We start from the raw sequence: 17515 nt of genomic DNA, 5'->3' as shown, positions 1-17515 counted from the left end.
AAGATTCATGGAATGGGTGCCTTGGAAGAAACTGCAAACATAAAGGACGATTGGGAAAGGGGAAGCCAATGAAGGCACGCCAGCCATCGAGCTGATAGAGCTACTAGATTTATGCTTGAAAATTACATTTCCTTGAAATTTACAGAATTCAACTTTGTTTTTGCTCTAATTCCATTTGACAGATTAATATCATTGATTTAGACATGAAATTTAAAGAGTTTTCCAAAAGAACTCGGTCGGTGAACCAAACGACGGCTAAGCCAAATGCTTAATATTGTTTGTTCATATCCTAGCCATTTATTTAGAGTGACTCACGATGAAGAAAAAACGTACATAATATTTAGTTTGCAAATTTTATTTACAAATTTAGTAGACAAAATTGTGTAAATTAAATGATATGGAAGTTGATGATTAGGTTATCATTTAAGAGTAGATGAACGTGCTCATTTTTATTGGTAACACATCATTTAGTTTGCAAATTTTGTCTACAAATTAATCTTCCTAGCATTACTCTATAGTTATTAAACTAGCTAGCTTTCCATTGTTGAAAATGTTTCAATTTTAAATTTCTTCTCTTTCAGCAAGTGACCCCTTATCATAGTGATGGAAAGGAGTCGAGCTCTTGCATGACGGCGTAGGTTCGAACCCCGTTGGTGGCTAACTTAATATCTAATCAAACAAAATCTATCGTTTAACAAAAATAAAAAGTAAAAATTTCTTCTCTTGCATTAATTTTAATTAACAAAATAGTAGCATTACACATTAACTCAGACACTAACGGTTGATGTAGCCCAAATCCCTCACCTCGTACTATGATTAATTAATATCGTTATATAAGTGGTTTGTTCCCAAGCTATGAAGTTGCATGAAGAACCTCAAATCTTTTCTAGCCTCAGTGCAACAGGGATCCATGTAAAAAAAGGACCAACTCACACACTGTTAAAAAGGAAATTAGGCCTAAGTTTAGGACAATTGATTATATATAAAGCAATGTACTGGGTAGATATTGAATCCATATAACATTTTTCTACACCTACTTACTTTTTGCACCCATATTAACTTTAATTAAACTATTAATATCTTTTTAAACCCATATTTACTACCTAAACTACACTCACAAACCCAACTTAATTTGTAAATTTATCTATACACCCATTTAAAAAATAAAAACCTAAAATTTGCAAAAAGAAATCCATTTCAAATTACGACTACGAAAAAGTGGACAAATTCTTAATCCAAGCAATATAATCGTCCTTGTAAATTTGTAATCATGTTGCAAAAGAGCTTACCATAGGTTTTTTTGTTTGTTTTAAATGGTATGAATCTCAATTATGAATGTGGGTATCTCTTTCTTCTTCCTTTTCTTCCTACTTTGGTTTAAGATGAAGTCCTCTCTCTAGTTGTGACTATCTATCAATTAAGTACAGGAATTAACCGACTATTCTTAGTGATGGATATTTATCTTTAGGATGGATTTTGTTGGATGAAATTTTGTATCTTTGAGTTTGATTTACCACATGTATGCATGGATGAAAATTAAGGAAGGAGGACATATGTTTGTGATGATCAGTTGGATCAAAGAGATAATTATTCTCTTCAAAGTTCATAATTATTCTCTTCAAAGTTCCAACTGCCCCAAGGTTCCCAAGCCCTTGGCAGTTCCAACTTAAACAATTCATGGTTGTTCCACCAGATAGGTCACAGGAAATATACTAATGCAAGTCCATGAGGAGACAAGGGAGGAGCCAAAGAATCCTCTTGGCGTGACGTTTCCTCTTCTGCATGTCGTTTGATTTGTTTGATTACAAGTCTCACACATGAGTTCAATGCTCATACTTTCATTGCATCTCAAAGGAAATGCAACTTTTTTGGCCTTCATTTAAGTACTTTTTTATTTAAGAGGCTTTTATGGGTTCCATTTTTCAGGTGTGCATATACAGCGAATGAAACAAGAAAAATATTTCATGACTGATGACAACCCCTCTTGGAACCAATTTGAACCGTTTTGAGAGATGAAAATGGTTTCAAATTTCTTTGAAATTTTAGCTCGTTAGAAACAGAGCTTTCCGTTTTTAATTTTTTTTATTTATTTAATCTTTCAATCAATTGCTTTAATGCATTTTTTTTAAAATCTTTCTACCAGGTGCTGCTGAAAGATATCCTGATGGATGATCTCAGCACTATGACATCTCTCATTGCTGTTGTTGTTGATTTGTTTGTGTTTTGGTGTTTGTGTAAGTTTATTGATAAATTTTAGTTGTATTGTTAATTTTATTTTGCACTGATGGTAGGGGTGGGCATGGACAGGGCCGAGCCCAATTTTGAAGAGACCGGACCAAATCCAGGTTTAAAGAAGACGGGCCAGGGACAACATATTCTAATATAGGAACCAAATCTAACCCGATCCGGTTGAAATGGACCGGTTTGGGCCGGGTCCACGAGTCCTTTGTTTTTTTCTTTTTTTGTTAAAAAAAAAAAAAAAAAAAACTAAAATTTGCACAGAGAGAAACCAAACTCAACAACGTTAGTATGCCCAGGAGTAGCTCGAACCTGAAACAAAAATAAACATATAAATATACATTCACACCCAACACAAAAATTCACACATAAAAATACATTCACACCCAACACAAAAATTCACACATAAAAATAACTTCAGTATCAGTAAATAGCAGGCAATTTTTTTTACAATAGGTTATTTCTTTTGGTCATTTTTTACATTTCACCATAAGAGGGATACATCAAACTATACCAGTACATATAAGCCGTATACAAAATTGAAATTCTAACATTTGTGAAATGCCACCCTACCGTACTTAAGGCAATTAATTTGATAACAGATGATCTAAGGGTTTCAAGCCGTTACCAGGTTTGGGTTAAACATTCCAAGTTAATCAACCAAGTTTTTTACCTTCACGTAGCCCAATATCATTGAATATCAAGTGTTCATCATTCTATTCTGAGTTGTTAGCTGTTACAAAAGTTGATCTTAAATTAAACTCTACACAAAAAGAACTGCACGAGATGGCACAAATACAGATACTCCTATGCAATGATCGTTGGGAAGCATAAACGACATGTATAGTTATTTCCAGGGCTCGCCTAACATGCATGAGAAGCGACTAATAGTGCAATAAAGAATTAAACCGCATGCAAACTAAGTGCACGAATCAAACGGATCGAGACATTCTTGGCCCTCTGGGATCTCAGAATCAAGCAGATCAATCATCAATCATCTATCTACTGCAAAATTAAGTTAATTAACTCTAGTAACCTAGTTTGAAAACCAGACATTCTCGGCCCTCTGGATTCTCAGAAGCAAACAGAATGTTAACCGTATCGGGCCACAACTTCTTCACTTGTTGCTAGATAATTATTATCCTTATTTGTAATTGGAAGTAGTTATTAGATGGTGACTCAGCACGTGAGTCTTTTTTGTGTTTTGGCTATACCCAACCCCACACTTGACCAGTTCGGTTCCAACTCTGTAAAGTGTAACGGTTTTGACTATCCACTCCCTCTCCCAACTTCCATGGCGACTTTTAGATTTCCCAATCCCAAATTCCTCCAACCTCGCCAGTCAGTACTACCTTTGATGATATTCTTCTTCATTTAGGTATTTAGGTGTAGGAGGTCTTAGGTTGATGGAGTAGGATTTTTTTCCTTTCTTTTTTCCCTTCCCTTCCCATTTGAACGATCACGGTTGACCCACATCAACATCTTATACTAATTTTTTATAGCCAGAAAAAGAGAAAATAAGAGAATGTAAGAGGAGATGATGGAAAGGGATGGAAAAAGGAAGGGAGAGAATTCTAGTCCTAGGTTGATGGCCAATTTAATACCAAATTAGATTGCCTATTGTATGACTTAACTGAACTTTCACTCTTCTTAATATAAAAATACTGATGTATTAAAAAAATAAAATTTTAGTCCTCTATGATCCTCCTTCTTTAACCTTCCTTTAACTTCCTTTAACCTTCTGCAACAATTTCATCCCTTGAATATTTTTTCTGGTTTTGATTATTCTTCGATTTTTAGCACCTCAGTAAAATGAAAATCCATTGGCAAAAATACTCATTTCATATTTTAATGCTTTCGACGCAGTCGATCTTGGGTTTCATCTAAAAAATTCAAAGAAAGTGACTTGTGAAAGTAATATTCTTTTTACCGAGAAAAGATGGTAACTTTTTTTTATATTCTCCTAGTTTTCTTTCTGTCCAAGATAATGGCGACTTTGCGTTCAGGTGTTCTTGTCAAGCTGGTTGAAGAACTGGAAAGTCATGAAAAGCCCTTGAGTGATCGAAAACTAGCGTTACTGAAAATTCGGGGCATAATTCATGCGTTAGCAGAGGGCGATCTATGGCCTAATCAACGGTTTTACTTGAAGGTTTCAGATTATACACATGCCATGTTTGCTTCTTTGCATCAAGAACAAGATAAAATGGTCTTTTGCAACCAGTTGCTACTTGGGCAGCTGATATTCGTAGAAAAGTTGGAGGCAGCGCATCCGGTGCCAATGCTTAACAGAAAAACGGATAGAGGTATGACATTAAAACGAATTCGTAAGATGAGGTATGACATTGTCATTTTTTAAACATGAGGTATAAGATTGTGCTTCGACCCATAGTTGAAGTAGTTTTTTGTAATTTACCCACTTTTATTTTTATTTTTTATATTCTCTTAGTTTTCTTTCTGTCCAAGATAATGGCGACTTTGGGTTCAGGTTTTCTTGTCAAGCTGGTTGAAGAGCTGGAATGTCATGAAAAGCCCTTGAGTGATCGAAAACTGGTGTTACTGAAAATTTGGGGCACAATTCATGTGTTAGCAGAGGGCGATCTAGGGCCTAATCAACGGTTCTACTTGAAGGTTTCAGATTCTTCACATGCCATGTTTGCTTCTTTGCATCAAGAACAAGATAAAATGGTCTTTTGCAACCAGTTGCTACTTGGGCGGCCGATATTCGTCGAAAAGTTGGAGGCAGCGCATCCGGTGCCAATGCTTAAAGTTATAAGGCCTCTTTCGGGTCAATTTCCCTGTGTTGGAAACCCTGAAGATCTTTCTGCTATAGATAAGTTGGTGGATTCTAGAGGAGCATCTGATTTAGCAATGGAGAAGAGTAGAGATGTGGAGAAGAAGCCTCAGTGTAGATATCGATCTTTTATCCCATCAAAGTCCTACCCGAGAGAGGAGAAATGAGCCTTATGCAGCTCTGGAAGCGATGATGTTTTTTAGAGGGAAATATGTGTTGTGACAAAGGGGTTTGCAAAATTAAGCCCCAGTTTTGTGGAGAAAGACAGTGATCCTGATTGCACAAGCACATTGTCTTCTTCGTCGTCTATATTGCCAGCGAAGCGAAGGAACTGAAATTGGGCAGAAGTTGCACGAGATATCTTTTTTTTCATTGTTCCCGGGGATTTTTTTGGGTAATCCGCTCCCATGCTGCAAACAGTCAAATCTGAACTAAACCTTGTTGCTCTTCTTGACACCCCAGTTGTCAAGCATGAGATGAAGCCAATTGCTCACCGTAGTCATAGTGCTTGTGTGAGAGTCTCACTGTTTCTTCTTCCACTAGTTGAAATGATCCTCTGTCTTGCCTTTTGGAAATTTGATAACTAATTACAGAAATCTGGTAGATGTACTACAAGAAATCTGGTAGATGTACTATAAGCATGTGTAATCAAATTTGTCATGCACCACAGATTAACTCTTTGTATGATCATTGTATAACTGTCAGCTGCGTGAGCTCATTGCTTGCTTGTTTTGTCATCGTATGGCTCCAGGGATAAATTGGTTCTCTAGTTTGCTTTCCTTTCAAAATTATAATGAATTAATCATCAGTTGTCTTTATAAAATCCTTCCAACTCTTTCTGTTTTGGAAAGCTTCTTTAGTTCATACGGCTACGTGTTACGGTTCAGTTGACAATTCAAGTCGCAAAACAAGAAATAGTGATGATCATCTAGCTAAGAAACTGATTGAAACTTCCAGTAGGATCTCCGTGCCAGCGAAGAACTGTGAGCATTCCTTAGATTCAGCGATGACGTTTAATTCGGCTGATGATAACAACCGGTCAGAAAGAAAGATACCGTGGAAGTCTCTGTCCCCACTTGGCAAGGTATTGTTTGATTCATTTAATTTAACGAGGACTGTCGAACCGTTGATTGATAGCTTGCTAATCGAGCTAGAACTGTCATATATGATATGCAGGAAGTTTTAAGACATAGACATGTTGCGGTGCTTATTGCAGTTGAGGCTTTGGAAGAGGCTTCTGCTGCTGAGAGATTGATCAAACGCCTAAGGTACCGTGCTAACATATGCTTATGCAGATTTCTGCTTCACACTTATTACATACTCGCAATTTGGAATGGGGAGGACCATAAAAAACAAAGAATCGCTTCGAAGTAGAGGATCTGTCTGTTTTTCCTAATGATCGATGGATGCAAAAAATATGAAATTGTTACTGATTTGGTATCTAATGTGTTTCACTTATTTTGCATTTTGTTGTTACATTTTTCAACAGATACTCAGAACTCCAATCATTGAAGAGGGAGGAACATCAGTTATTACCAGTAAACAAATTGTTGGATCTTGAAGATGACTTGTCTCGAGTGTGATTGATAGTTCAGTCCTTGACCAACATTAGTCTAGTAATGGCTAACGAATGGCTAACGATACAAATTCATGCAACCCCATCTCCATCAGGGAAGCACTAGAACTTGCCTTCAACCGAAAGAAAAATGCAACTTCATGGATAAAAGTAGCTTTGGCAGCTGATCTCACCCCGTCTTTTGCTCCTGGTATGGAAAGTTCAGGGAGGCTACAAACCATTCTCATAAACCAAGTAAAACTCAAGGTGGTAGGAAACCTAAAGGCAAATGTATAGTGAAGATCAAGCATAAGAATGAAGCTGGTTTCGGGTTCGCCATAGAGAAGGAAAACTTTTCACAAGGTTGGGTGAAGGGAAGTGGCTTTATCTGCAGCTGCAAACCTGGAAAAGTCATTGCATGGTGAATGCAGCAGATGATTTTGGCCAACTTTGAGTACTACTTGGATGATGTGCTTATGAGAAAAAGCACTTCCCTGGAATCAGATAGCCATGTGGCTGAGATGATGTGCTAGATTAAGAAAGTTAGTGATTGGTTGGATAACAAAGATTATTTTGATCAATTGGAAGCTTATGGGAGGATTAGAAATAAGATTTATGAGGTGCTTTTGAAGCATGTGGGAAGGACTGCCATGGTTTTGGAACACATGAACGTAGTTGTTGGTGATCGCCAACTATGAACTATATAAAGCGGTTGACTAAATTTTTAAAAAAAAAGTAGATCTGAATGTAGGGTAGTTGACTAGAGCGTTAGCGTTGTCCTTCTCCTTCTACCTTTAAGTTTGAATGTCCTTCCCCCTTTAGTTTAGATTCTAGAATTAACACACAGAAAGTGTAATAATTTTCTTGAAATACCATGTTGTTTTGTATGTGTCAATACTGTGGTTCACTGCACAAAGTTAAGATATATATTGGTTTGAACATATGTTTATAGTATAAATCTAAAAAGAAAATTTTATTTTTCAGTGTTGAGAGTTTAGATGTGATGGATGATGTATGTAGAATGGGAGAAAAATTGGTAGTGTTAGAATAATGTCAAGTAATATTACTGATTCACGAGTTACAATATAGGTACATGCTGAGTTTATGCTTTAAGGTATAATATCCATAACCAATTCATGTATCATTACAAAAATGAATTGATTATATTAGGTAACAATTTTCTAGTACCACACAATATTGTTTGTAGAATTAAGGAACTTGTATATTATTTATTATGGGTATTTTTCATTGTACTTCAAAGTATGAGATACTCTGGATGTTTTAACTGTTAAATCTTTGTTTAAAAATACAAAAGTTAAGATATTATGGTTACAACATCTGGAGTATTCCTTCAAAACACCCTAAATTTTTGTTTATCATGATTGTGTTAACATAGGATCCTTTTCTGACCTATAAAATAGTACAGGCCAAGGGAAAAAAGGGAGACAAAGGCCCAAAGGAAGAAAAGCCCAAAGTAAGGAAAACCAAGGCCTAACAGAATTAGAAGGACGATCCCGAGCGTCAACATTCTGGATTGCCTGCCAGCAATGAAGCCGAGCACCTCCTCATTAAGTACTTTCCGACCACTAATGACAAGTTGACATACTAACAACTTTATAGTATGAAGTCCTAGGGGCATTGCCTACTTGGGCACCAACCGCTAGGCCACGTGGTGGCCATCAACGAGAACATAAGCCTACAAAGGGACATAAAGGATGACAGATCAAGTGCTCGAGTATGAGTTCCCTTAAATCCCAGGGACGAGCAAGGCACTCGATACGTGTTGGTCCATGAAAACATGTAAGTGGATCTGAGCAAGTGTCACTTCACCACCACTTATCGACTAAATAACGAGGGGCAGCAAGCAGGTCATGTCAACATAGTTCATTAAATACGAAGGCGGTGGGAAACTTGAGTCTATAGACTTAAGGCTCACTAAGGGCCTGTATCAGGAGGATGAGTACCCCTTACAAGGAGCCGGATAAAAAGAGAGAGAAGGGATATTAGATTATACCGAACACTATTTGTAACCTTTCACTCAACAACTCAATAGACGTAGTCCAGTTTTAAGGAGTGAACCACTTAATGCTTGCTGTCAAAGTTTCCATTATTACTACCCCAAGTCCACTAAAGGTTGACAGGACCATACTGGATTCTGAATGCAGTTGCAAGTATTTATTTCCCAAACCAGCACTCTGCTCTGCTAGCTACTATGGGAGGCCATAAGTATCTGTATGTCATCTTTTTTTGATAACGTTGAAACCTGAGATGGGAGCACCGTAAGACAGAACAGGAGTAAACAACTGCAATTCATTCATAAATTCCACCATTGAACTGTCTTTAATTACACTCTTAATACTTAATAGTAATATCCCACTTGCTTTGTGGATTGACATATTTTATGTGGAAAGGGACCATGGAATAGATTATTAACTTTTTATTTTTAGTGCTTAATATATAAAATGATTCGCATCCATAACACGTGATCATGAAATTGGAAATTATAAAATTGTATTTGGAATCTGGATATGCAATCTATTAATAAATAGAGTGACGTGTTAAGACCCACGTGAGTTGATATTGATTGTTAATGCACGTAGAATTAAATGTTAAAATGTATGCAGTTTAATATTTCAGTAGATAGAACATTGGGTTCGAAATTCTCCATCTTCTAAATTATTAGAAAAATTTCGAACTCCCTCCCTCCCTTAAATATTAATTAATTTAATGATATTAAAATGCATCAACAACAATATTCAACTTTGACGTAGGTACGTAATTGACCCTAACAATGATCTCGGTGTTGATGAATTGTGAACCTATAATGCAACACACACTTGCGCGACTAACCCTATCATTGCTTCGAAATACTTGATCACGAAATTGGAAATATAATATTGCCTTTGAAATCAATATGCAGTGTAATAAAAAAATAAAGAAGGATATTAGGATCAGTATGCTCGTTCAGTGTGGGCTGATCATGATCATTGATATATGTAAAGCATACAACAGATCAACGGGCAATTTTACCTACTCTCATGTGCATAATTGACCTTAATACTGCTTTAAAGTAGATGACATCCTACTCCTAGAGCGGCATTCTCATTTTCCATTAAGAAAAGAAGCAATCTAATGTTATTTCTTTTTACTAAAAAATATTACTTAATGTTAAAGTTTAGTACTATTTCCTTTTACCGTAAGTAAAATATTTTAAATTCAAAACCCGTAAACAATAGGTTAAAAGAAAAAATCGAGAGAAGGAACATGTTGGAAGACTTTTCTGGTCTCAGGGAAAATGTTAGGTGACACTTGACAGACTCCAGATTATGTGGACGTCACAGGAACTGACCAAACTACCATTCAATTCTTTGGCGTGAATCGCACGTTTCATGGGCAATTTAGGAATCCCATACAGCGTCAATAGCTCCGCCTATCACTAATCAAACTTAGCTTAATTTCCATTAACTATAAAATTAAGAAAAAGTACATTAAAATTGTATTAGTTGGGAGTAAAAGACATTTATGCAGGGCAATATACGACAGCGGAGATCTTATTAGCGTTTCCAACTTCTCATACAATTTTCATAAATCCACAGATTCAGCTAAAGCACAGTTTCTATTTCTTTTCATTATTTTTTTGTTGGGTTTTTCAGAAACAAATTCACAAACCCAACAAGTGAAGAATTGAGAAAAAAACACTAGCTTTATCTGTGTGTGTTCAGTAAATTCGATTCCAAAAATCCCATCTTTTTATTTTCTGCTATCTTGTGGAATGATGGAGCTGCAGAGGTCAGCAGCGCTGAGATTCTTTCTAGGGTTTCTGCTGCTGTCTATGGCGAATGGGAGATTCGTGGTGGAGAAGAACAGCTTCAGGGTCACATCCCCGGATAAAATCAAAGGCACGTACGACAGTGCCATTGGCAACTTCGGGATTCCTCAGTACGGCGGCAGCATGGCCGGCGCCGTGGTGTATCCGAAGGAGAATCAGAAGGGATGCAAGGAGTTTTCTGAATTTGGGATTACATTTAAATCGAGCCCCGGAGCTCTCCCAACTTTCGTTTTGGTCGATCGTGGAGGTACCCTTTTTGTAATTTTTTCGATAGTTTGATTTATTTATTTTTTCTTTTTTGTGAGTTTTGAGGTTCAATTTGATTGCTTTGGTTAACTTAGGAGGTGCCCTTTTTTCATTTTTGAGCAATCTGATAGTTTCTATGAGTTTTGGGGTTCAATTTTGCTTGTTTTGGTTAATTTGGGAGTTACGCTTTTTGTAGTTGTGGCTAATTTGAGAATGCTATTGTGAGTTTTTCGGTTCGAATGGCGTGTTTCGGTTCATTTTGATGTTAACTTTTTGTAATTCTGACTTCTGTTCCGAGTATTTTGTGTGCTATTGAAAAATATACGCTTCAATTGGTCTGTTTTGGTTGGATTTGGAGATGCCATTTTTGCCAATTCTGATCAATTTGCCTTGTTTAGCTCTTCTTTTGTTTAGTCGGTGCAGACAATCGATTCTTAAGTCTGATTAATTTGCTTCATGTTAGCAGATATGTTTAATTGTTGTTGTCTGTATCTGTAAAAGTCTCTTATATTAAATTTATGATCCTACTTCGGTGATTTTTAATATACATGTATTTATCCTCCTGTTTTAACTGTGCATTTCGTGTGTTAAAAGTTAAAAACTGTTGTTCGTGCTTTCCAGATTGCTTCTTTGCCTTGAAGGTTTGGAATGCCCAGAAAGCTGGGGCATCTGCAGTTCTTGTTGCTGATAATATTGAGGAGGCATTGATAACCATGGATTCACCCGAAGAGGATGGTTCAACTTCCAAATACATTGAGAACATAACAATACCATCTGCGCTTATTGAAAAAAGGTTTGGCGAAATTTTAAAGAAAGCAATCAGTGCCGGTGATATGGTCAATGTGAATCTTGACTGGAGAGAAGCTGTTCCACATCCAGATGATCGTGTGGAATATGAACTGTGGACCAACAGCAACGATGAATGTGGGGTTAAATGTGACATGTTGATGGAATTTATGAAGGATTTTAGGGGAGCAGCCCAAATACTTGAAAAAGGCGGTTACACTCAATTCACACCTCATTATATAACTTGGTACTGTCCTCGGGCATTTACTTTAAGCAAACAGTGCAAGTCTCAGTGCATCAATCATGGAAGATATTGTGCTCCTGATCCAGAACAGGACTTCAGCAGTGGTTACGATGGGAAAGATGTGGTTCTTGAAAATTTAAGGCAGCTATGTGTTTTTAGAGTGGTAAATGAGACCAAAAAGCCTTGGGTATGGTGGGACTACGTAACTGATTTTCAAATTAGATGTCCCATGAAGGAGAAAAAGTACAACAAGGAATGTGCTGATGGTGTCATTAAATCTCTTGGTAAATCATTATATATTGCATTTGATGTTTCTAAGAAGATTAACGATTAATGTAGAATGAGTTTCTAATATTCATGTGGTGTTGTCAGGGCTTGATATTAAGAAGATTGAGAATTGTATGGGAGACCCTAATGCGGACTCTGAAAATACTGTTCTGAAAGAAGAGCAAGATGCTCAGGTATTTTTCCTTTCGCATTTATTTTCTTTTTTAAGATTTATTTACTCCATTAACATGTTTCTAGCATGTTTGAGCAATAGTGGTCCTGTAATGCAATTCCTTGAATTGGTGATATTGGTTTAGTTAGTTATGCTTGCTTGACAAGAACACTTTTTGTAGGTTGGGAAAGGAACAAGAGGTGATGTAACCATATTGCCTACCGTTGTTGTCAATAATCGCCAATACCGAGGTTTGTCCTCGTTCTTTTATTTCTCAGATAGCAATCGAGAAGCTTCCATCTCTAAAATATTTGCTTGCAGGCAAGTTGGAGAAAGGTGCAGTTCTGAAGGCCATCTGTTCTGGGTTCGAGGAAACTACTGAGCCAGCTGTTTGTTTGAGTACTGGTAGGCCCTTCTTGTTATTGTGGTGTTTCTTATCTCCTTCTGATTGTTTTCATTCTGAAATAAAGTGCTGGTTTACTATCTATTCATGGCAGATGTGGAGACGAATGAATGCTTGGATAATAATGGTGGTTGCTGGCAGGATAAAGCAGCCAACCTCACAGCCTGCAAGGTATAAATTGTAACCCACTAGCCGATCGTATATCTTTTTGAAAATTGAAAGTAATGGGTATTCTAACTCTTGTTTTTTGCGACTATGGTTTGTTTCCTCAGGATACATTTCGTGGGAGGGTATGTGAGTGCCCTCTGGTTGATGGTGTGCAATTTAAAGGAGATGGTTACACTACCTGTGAAGGTAACAATAAAAGATAACCTAAAACAGCCATAAATTTTAACTAGAGAAGCTAAATTTGAGGGAATTATTCTACACCAAAATATATTTTCTTTTATTTTTTTCATTGTAATAAAAGAGTAGCTCAAATTCGCCTTAAAAAAATAAAAAAATAAAAGGCTCGGCTTCTTCCTTTTTTTTCCATACATATTTTTCCTTGTTCTGCATTATGACTTTTCATTGAGGAATATTACCTTTCATTTCCAGCAAGTGGGCCTGGGAGGTGCAAGGTAAACAATGGAGGTTGTTGGCACGAAGCTCGAGATGGGCATGCATTCACTGCTTGCACAGTAAGTGGTTTTGTGCATTCCCATTTTCTGTAAAAGAAAACTCTGCTCTGGCCTATGGTTTTTATTCTCATATCAAATAATTGAAATTTAAGTAAGGTTATTTTCTGGACAGGATAATGGAGAGGTCCAGTGTCAGTGTCCCCCTGGGTTTAAAGGCGATGGTGTTAAAAGTTGTGAGGGTAAGAAAAATCATTGCCTTGGCACGTCCTGTTATTGGTTGTCAGCTTTACTGTAATACAGAATAAATCTGTGTGGTATGCATCTAAAAGGACGTAGTTCAGACCACTCGAAATAAAGTTTGTGCTTCCTTTGTTGTGTTAATTTTTAAAGTTTCATTGTGATCCAGCGTAAACTTACAAATGGATTAATGTCACAATGGTGCATACACAATGGTGCATCACGACATGCTACAGAAGTTGTTAACCCTGCTATGCTGTATATTGAATTGAAGTGGTCTGCTTGTATATGCCTATTCATGAATAGATCTACTTGAGTACTCTTCTATGGCTTTGTATATAACCTGAGACTATGGCCTTGCACAAATAGGAAGTAATGGGACTCACCAACGAAACTGCAATAATATGTAAAGCCAACGAATTTTTGGTCACTGCAATTTATGCCCCTAGCACTGTATGTTTATTATTCTCCTCCAGATGCTTTGGTGTTTTAAGTTTCGAATGATTGAGGATGGGAAACAATGTAAGTATCTACAAGCTAGGTTTTGTCGCTTCTTATTCAGTTGGTTTGCATCTTACTGGTTAAGTTATACTGGGAGTCTTGGACCCGGTGGAAATCTTATAAAACTGCATGTTATCAATAATTTAGTGAAATTTAGCTTTATCCAAAACATTGTGGTAAGCCAGTGGGTGATCCATGTCAAGCAAATATCCTGCTCCAGATCTGAATGGTCATATTTAATTTGGTTCTATATTTATGTGGTCAACTAGAGATCGGTGTAGGTTTTGTGGCAGGCTGAACTTCCTAACATTGCTATTAATTAAACCAGCCTATATGACATAAAAAGTAGACAATCATCCAGAATCTTTGCAATGACATATCTTGGATCTAATTGTTGCTCACATTATTTTTTCCTTAGATATTGATGAATGCAAAGAGAAGAAAGCCTGTCAGTGCCCCGACTGTAGCTGTAAAAATACCTGGGGGAGCTATGATTGCTCGTGCAGTGGGAATCTTCTGTATATCAGGGACCAGGATACCTGCATAAGTGAGTCCAGAAACTCGAGTGTTTACATTTTCTGAATATGTATACTGTAAGTGCTTATTCTGATGTACTCCCCTTTATAATCTGCAGGTAAGTCTTCTGGTGGGGGAAAGTCGTCTGCATGGGTTGCTGTGTGGGTTATTTTGATAGGCTTGGCGATGGCTGCTGGTGGGGCATATCTAGTGTACAAATACAGATTACGAGTGAGCTTTCTTTGCTTTATTTCTTCATTGCAAACTTCCTACATATCATTGTTAACGCTGGAGTCTCCTATTAATGGTGGTATTATTGGATCATCTTTGGTGGTTGTTGTCCTGAGGTTGATAAAATTGTGTTTATCGATGCTTGATGCATCAGGTGAACTCTGGTTGTGCTGCAATTGCTTTAACTTTTGAATATCTAAAAAATAGAACATGTTTTAACAGAAAAAGAAAAACTAGAAATGTCGATAGAAGTATAGAACTCATGGTGAAGTACAGTGGAACCATCTATTCTTTGTAAGCTATTGGCAGGGAAATGGACTGTCTTGCTTTAGAATTGTCTGTGTTTAGAGAAACCCCATAAATGACCGAGATAATGGAACATATTTTCTTGCGCACACACAAATTTTTGTATATGGGTAGCTTTTAGGGTCAAAATTGACAAAAATTTTCCTACTGTCTTTATTTTGTCTTCTGTGGTTGATTCAATGGACATGAGATTTACAGATAGTATGAGGGTACTAACTGTGCCTATCACACTATTGATTTTGGTGTGTTGACTTCATGGTTAAAGACTGTTGGGCTGTGTCTCGGACTACGAAATCCACTTTGCCTTGCATTCACAAGTCTTTTAATCAACTTTTTAAGATGTGAGGACTGCTATAGTTAAACGATGATTCTATTGGGGGAGTTAATTAAAGTCCGGATACAAATCTTTTCCGCTTTTATTTTTTTTTTTTGTTGATTCAGGTTGCTGATACTTTCAATTATATTTTTGCAGTCATATATGGATTCGGAGATAAGAGCCATAATGGCACAATATATGCCTTTGGACAGCCAAGCCGAAGTTCCAAATCATGTGAACGAGGAGAGGGCGTGAAAATGGGACCCCATTATTGAACGGTTAGGATTTATATGGCACAGCATGGATATGGATTGTTATACGTCTTTCTTTTGCAGTCTTGAATGTTTGATTGAGCCTAATCTTTCATACTCCTCTACGTCGTGTCGGATTGTAAATGAATGCAGATTAGAATGTCTTGTTTCGTAGGACTGTAGCATGCCAATCCCTTGGAGTAAGGTAGATTGCAAGGAGTGTAGGTCTAGTGTCAGAACACTTCTATTCCCAGCGTAAAATCTTGGTATCTTTTCATTTTAGTTAATTTGTTGTTATTCTGTAACTTACTTTTGCCTGTAACTTATACCTTAGTTTAGTTATAATTTATATGCACAAAACAATTTTGTTTTGGTCATCTTTGCTTGCTGTTGTGGTTTTCCAAGGGCTCGTTCGATAACTATTTTGTTTTCAATTTTTAGCCACAGAAATGAAAGGATTAAACAAAAGTTGGTGAGTAGAGAAAACAGGACCGTAAGTGCATAGGAAGGGGAATATCGAAAACAGGTCTCGTTTGGCAGCTCGGACCGTACTGACTATTTCAGTCGGATAGGATAAATAGTCGTTGGATAGGACTGACTAAATTAATCGGGCGTTTGGTGTTGTATCGGATTAATTTATACATCGGATAATAGGTCGGACTATAATAATTATTTGAAATAATTTCACAAAATAAGTGTTGTTAAAATGAAAAAAAAAGGAAGAAAAACAGGTGAGGAAAAAAAAAAAAACATCATTACACAGACAAAAATTAAAAAAAAAAAAAAAAAAAACCCAGATCTCTTCCCACTTCCCAATCATGTCTTCCTATCTTCACCATCTTCCCCACGCATCAATTCCCACCCTCCCATATGAACCCACTTCCTCATTTCTTCAAATCTCCCAAAACCCATATCGATTCACCAACCAAAAAAAAAAATCCCAGAAATTAAATATTTTCAATTCTAATAAACCAAATTTTATCATCGGAGCCTAGCTCCCTTCCTTGTCGGAGCCCAGCTCCCTTCCTCCTCCTCGTCCTTCTCGTTGGAGCCTAGATCGGAAGAATTTGAATCATCATCTTCTTCCTTCAACCCATGGAAGTATTGTTGTCCTGTCAGAGATCGAAGGCGAATGGAGGAGGTGGGAGGTGTGTGTGTGTGAAGGAGGAGGGAGGAACAGAAAGAAAAAAAGAAGACGACAAAGATGAACTTGAGATCTAGACGAGAGAGAGCAGGCAGGTGAGATGGTTGAAGGAGTCATGCAAGAGAGGAACAGAGTGAGCAAGAGAAATCTCACCTGACTAAATAATACAGAGGTTTTGGACGAGATTCGTAAGCGGGTGGGAGGGGTATAAAATAAGTGGGGCCGGATTAAATAATCCGGTGCTTATTTAATACGAAGCTCACCAAACACCCGCTTCGTATTATTAATACTATCCGATGGTCTTATACGGTGTGCCAAACGAGGCCTTAGTGCACAAATAAAAAAAAAAAAAAATTGAAATAGCGTATGAAATACGCCCAAAGACTCCCATGCCTTTTTGGATCAATCAGATTTCCGACAAGTCTTTTTGTTATAGCAAGAAGCGGAACAACAATAGGCGGATCTTAAGCAAAGTATTAAACAAGTGTCATCCATACATTTTAGAAAATGGGTGTTCTCAACTGAAACATTAATTGGAAAATAATACAATTACATTATCATCCTTGGTTTCTTTAGCTGATCCTTGGCCCCCTTGGGCATCATCAATTTTCTTCTTTTCTCCACAAAAATGTGGATATGCGTTACTCAATACAAAACAAAAATGTGGTTTGCAGATATGTAATCCTAGAGTATGCTAGTGTCACCTATAGGGGACTTACTTGTCCCCCACTAACTATAAACGAACTTTTACCATCCGAAAATCATAATCAGAATGTTCGTTCTCTTTATCATCTTCTATAGTCTAGTGGAATACCTAAGACCTCTCACTTATAAGTGAAGAGGAATACCACTAGACCGGATT

At 37.1% G+C, this 17515-nt stretch overlaps 1 protein-coding gene across 1 annotated transcript; it reads left to right on the top strand.

The window, feature by feature from the left end:
* The first annotated feature begins 10088 nt into the window (after window positions 1-10088).
* On the top strand, window positions 10089-15886 carry LOC125470978 (vacuolar-sorting receptor 1-like). The gene is made up of 12 exons (XM_048570826.1): window positions 10089-10660; window positions 11281-11973; window positions 12062-12150; window positions 12310-12379; window positions 12450-12533; window positions 12626-12702; window positions 12804-12885; window positions 13129-13211; window positions 13324-13390; window positions 14308-14436; window positions 14524-14636; window positions 15415-15886. Exons 1-12 carry the CDS (start codon window positions 10357-10359, stop codon window positions 15511-15513), a joined length of 1890 nt encoding a protein of 629 aa, XP_048426783.1. The 5' UTR covers window positions 10089-10356; the 3' UTR covers window positions 15514-15886.
* Window positions 15887-17515: the final 1629 nt, after the last annotated feature.

The sequence above is a fragment of a genome, unplaced genomic scaffold, assembly GCF_019419815.1.
Source record: "Pyrus x bretschneideri cultivar Hongxiangsu unplaced genomic scaffold, Pyrus_bretschneideri_v1 Contig55, whole genome shotgun sequence".
Taxonomy (NCBI): Eukaryota; Viridiplantae; Streptophyta; class Magnoliopsida; order Rosales; family Rosaceae; genus Pyrus; species Pyrus x bretschneideri.
The sequence above is the reverse complement of the archived record's forward strand: the minus strand, read 5'-3'. Positions and strand labels throughout refer to the sequence as shown.